Source organism: Temnothorax curvispinosus, unplaced genomic scaffold, assembly GCF_003070985.1.
Source record: "Temnothorax curvispinosus isolate PA1 unplaced genomic scaffold, ASM307098v1 QBEX01001017.1, whole genome shotgun sequence".
Lineage (NCBI taxonomy): Eukaryota > Metazoa > Arthropoda > Insecta > Hymenoptera > Formicidae > Temnothorax > Temnothorax curvispinosus.
In genome coordinates this window covers 7,040-11,637 of record NW_020210797.1, presented here as the reverse complement: position 1 = coordinate 11,637, position 4,598 = coordinate 7,040, and the positions used below count along the sequence as shown (strand labels likewise).

At 37.1% G+C, this 4,598-nt stretch overlaps 1 protein-coding gene across 1 annotated transcript; it reads left to right on the top strand.

The window, feature by feature from the left end:
- The first annotated feature begins 573 nt into the window (after positions 1 to 573).
- LOC112459524 (fatty acid synthase-like) lies at positions 574 to 2,159 on the top strand. The gene is made up of 2 exons (XM_025023688.1): positions 574 to 820; positions 917 to 2,159. The coding sequence occupies exons 1-2, from the start codon at positions 593 to 595 to the stop codon at positions 1,187 to 1,189; spliced, it is 501 nt and encodes a 166-aa protein (XP_024879456.1). The 5' UTR covers positions 574 to 592; the 3' UTR covers positions 1,190 to 2,159.
- The last annotated feature ends 2,439 nt before the right edge of the window (positions 2,160 to 4,598 follow it).

The following is a 4,598-nucleotide window of genomic DNA, read 5'->3' as shown; positions in this document are numbered from 1 at the left end:
AATAATCCCCCTCATCAATTCATCCGTCTTCTCCTTGCAACTTGCAAGTCTATGGATCTCCCCCCGCCTTAGAAAGAGCCGAAGAGTTTAATCGGAGCATCATATTAATCGGAGACGGTGAATCGGCCCATATTTGCAGTGAGAAAATAATAATCAATATCGAGTCAAAATCGATTTATTCTAAATTGAAAAGTCATCGAAAGTGGTACCACATTTCAATCGAGATCGATGAACATTTCAATTACTTTTCAATATACGTTTTCGACGTCAATTAGACGTCGATTCGATGGGTCATTTCTCGCTGGAATGGTCTTTTTGACACTTTTAGGTACAGATATCTCCGAAACTTGACGTAATAAAGCAATTCGGGCAACAGATTTGGTTTTAGCATGCTAAAATTCTTCGGAAATGACTATTGAGATCTGAGGATAAAAAAAGTCGAAAGTCGACCTGTGTTAATTATTATTATTAGTAGTATGTTAAGGAAATATATTTTAAACTGAAGTTTTATATGAAAAAATATGAGTAAGGAGCGTAACGTCTTTGTGTGAAATTGTATATTTTGTTAGATCATCCGGACGTACCAAGTCGTATGGGAATAATTGATAATTTGAATAAATTTGATGCGAATTTCTTCGGATTATCTTTCGAGGAAGCGCACACACTCGGACTAGAGACGAGAATGTTATTGGAACATTCTTATGAGGCAATTATCGATGCCGGTATCAATCCAAAGCAGTTGCGAGGAAAAAATACTGCTGTGATTATAGCAGCATCCTTTTCTGAAACGCAAGCTAAATTTTTGTTTGAGGATTTTGAGGTAGAGAAAATTATTAATTGACAAGTGTAATAGATGAGATTATTCAATTTATCATTCATGTGCGAGAATTTGTAATCACTAACTTTCTGCAATTAGATGGGTGGTCTGAATCTTATTGGATGTCACAAATCTACAATAGCAAACATGATTTCGTACCATTTAGATTTGAAGGGACCATCGTATGCAATCGATACAGCTTGCAGTTCTAGTTTTTATGCCATGGCCCTTGGTTATCATTACATCATATCAGGCAAATGCGAAGATGCGATAATTGGGGCTGCACAATTATGTCTTAATGCAACTGTAAATCTACAGTTCGCTCGCCTTGGTATTTTTATTGAAACTAATTTTAAAAATTTTGTAATATAATGAGCATAAAAATTAAAGAATTACATTTTTGTCATTTGCAAACAATAAACAGAACCGGCAGTGTAAATGTAGTAAAAACATTTGTAATAAGATTTTTGTCAAAATGAAATGTTTTCTTTCGTTGAGACAGATAATCTTTTAATTTCTTTGTATACAGGGTGAGGAAAAAGTCTGGAACCGGTGAAATATCTCGAAAACAAGACATTTTAGGAAAAAAATGTTTTATACATAAGTTGTAGGGCTTCAACAAATACATCAAACGTGGTGGTACTTATTTGACCTTGAGCGTAAGTATGGAGGAGCTTTCAAGGTCAACTTTAAAATTTAAAAAAATTAAAACTTGATACGGGCAAAAAGAGCCAAGCGTGACGTTTAACCTCTCCATAAGCCATCGAACATTGTAAGAATAAACGTGTCACTGTCTGTTTAAACGTTCTCTGAGACACATCTACCTCTCCGCTCATCATACGTTTTGTTATCGACCGACGAGCATTGCGAATTGACTTTAATTAATGACTTCAATTTTGTAAGTTGCGTTTGGTTTTTTATCTTTTTGTTTGACTCTTATATGCATTTTCTTGATGGTGGATGTTGCTCCGGATGTCCACAGGTATCGTTTAACGAGCCGCAATGACAAAGGACATTACACCAGTTCGAATTTCCTGACGCTCTAACCAGGAAACTACACGACGATGCTTTGGAACGTGTCGGAGTGCACATCTGCCGAAACGATAACGATGACTTGATGTTCGCGGCGTTAAGGTTTCTTATATAGGCTTATATTTATGTAGAATTTATACAATGCGCTGAGGAGGACCCCAAAAAGGGTCGAAACGTTCGTAATTTTAACAATGTATCTTATAATAAATTTTAGCGGTTAAACGTCACGCTTTGCTCTTATTGCCTTTATCAAGTTTTAATTTTTTGAATTATAGAGCCTTTACATAGCTATTTTAAAATTTTAAATGAAAACCCCTACTTTTTATTTAATATTCTTGTAGCTGACATCGAGAGCTTTTCAAAACACTGTCAACAAACTTCTTTCGGTTGAGTACTTTTCGAGATATGAGTTGACAAAGTTCAAGTACCGCCGGCATTAGCATTACCCAAGGTGTACCGCGTGAAGGTTGCACGGTCGGATTTACACCCCATTGTGTGTGTGTGTGTGTGTGTGTGTGAGGGGGGGGTGTGTGGGTGTGGGTGTGTGTGGGCGTGTGTGGGCGTGTGTGGGCGTGTGTGGGCGTGTGTGGGCGTGTGTGGGCGCGCGCGCGTGCGTGTGTGTGCGCGCGCGCGTGCGCGTTATATCAACATATCAACGGTTATTAAACTCATTTCATCAGTTATTCTCTGCTTCTCAATTCTTCGACGCTCGCAGATTTTGTTTTATAATCATGATCTTTTAAGAAGCCCCATAAACTCACGCTAGCAAGCGCTGGCAATACGCTGTTGATAAGGATACGCTAGCAAGCGCCGGCAACACGCTGTTGATAGGGATACGCTTGCAAGCGTCGGCATCTCTGGCGATAAGCAGCTGAACTCCACGCTCAGGGGCTTTTTCTCTTTCAAGCTTTTATAGTTTAATAACCGTTGATATGTTGATATAACACGCGTACACGCACGCACACACACACACACGCGCACGCACGCACGCACACACACACACACACACACACACACACACACACAATGAGGTGTAAATCCGACCGTGCAACCTCCACGCGGTACACCTTAGCTAATGCTAATGCCGGCGGTACTTGAACTTTGTCAACTCATATCTCGAGAAATACTCAATCAAAAGAAGTTTATTGATAGTGTTTTGAAAAGCTCTCGATGTCAGCTACAAGAATATTAAATAAAAAGTGGGGGTTTTCATTTAAAATTTTAAAGTTGACCTTGAAAGTTTCTTCATACTTACGCTCAAGGTCAAATAAGTATCACCGTTTGATGCATTTGTTGAAGCCCTACAACTTTTACGTATAAAACATTTTTTTCTAAAATGTCTTGTTTTCGAGATATTTTACCGGTTCCAGACTTTTTCTTCACCCGGTATAATATATTCTATATATATACAGTACCGTCCATAAGTAAAAATTTTTTTATATTGTATATAATCATATATAAATGATTATGTATATAATTTTACAAAACTATATATGAAATATGTCCATATACAATTAGATATAATTACATATAGTTATATATAGGAAGTCCCACTTTATTATAAGTGTGGACTCCACAATACAACTGATACAAAAGTTGTGCCGTACCGGGATTTATATAACTTGGCGCAGCTTAGCGCGAGACACTGCTGTGTTTTTTTATACCGCTTTTATACCACTGTTTATCAAATTTTAAATATGAGAAACAGATCCCATCAGATGCCACATATCGGATAATTAGAATTTAAAAATGTAATATAATATACACGTGTGTGTTTATATATGATTGTATATAATCATATATATATAATCTACTGTAATTGCTTTTTATACATATTTATATAAATTTATATATAAATTATTTATAAGAACCTGTATATAATCATGTTAAATTATACATGAAGCATTATATTTACTTATATATTTATATACATATATATAATATATATCTCAAACGGTGCAGAAAAGCAAGGCACACATGTTAAATAAAAAAGAAAAATCCTCTAGGTCGATTTTTGTGGAAAATACACTTTAAAATCAATGTTAATTGTGTAAACAGTTTAATAGAAGGAAATTCAAATGTTTAAAAAACCGGGGGCACGGGTTTCCGTTAAGGTGCCAATTCATGGGACGCTGAAAAACAGCGTTGAGCGACGTCACGTGACATCACTATGATGCCAGCGTCAAGAAAGAGAAGTTGGATTTTTCCAACTTCAAGCGTCAAAGCCAAAGCAGCGCGAAGACGCCGAAATTTTGACGCTGTTTTCCTTTTCATGAATTTCAATTGACGCCGGCGTCAATTGTGGTCATGCGACCTTCTTGCTGCTGAAAATGAGCGTCGAGCGTCAGCATGAAAAGGCACCTTTATTTAATCAAGCTGAACTTTGGCAGGATTATTTTTTTGTGAATTGAAAACATTTTGGGGGGTGCCGCAACTAAAATTAAAAAAGAAAATTTTTTGTCCCTTTGGGTTGGGTACGTCCCTTCAAAACGCCCTTTAAGGCCTTTAACTGGTCGGACAACGCTTGGTCTCGCCTTAACTGGCTGGACCGTCCCTCAGTCTTGCCTTAACTGGTCGGACAACCTTAGTCTTACTTTAACTGGTCGGAAAATGCTTGAATTTTCGATTTTGGTAGCAGATTCGTAACCACCCAGTGAACACATTTCATAACGGCAATATAACATGGAAGTTACATGTAATATCACAATGTTATTCTTGTGATATATAAGGGCTACATAACATGGAAGAA

Bases quoted from the DNA above. Each gene is read 5' to 3' on its own strand.
- LOC112459524 (XM_025023688.1), top strand. From the start codon at position 593: ATGGGAATAATTGATAATTTGAATAAATTTGATGCGAATTTCTTCGGA. The intron at 821-916 runs GTAGAGAAAATT...TTCTGCAATTAG, and splicing joins TTTTGTTTGAGGATTTTGAG to ATGGGTGGTCTGAATCTTAT.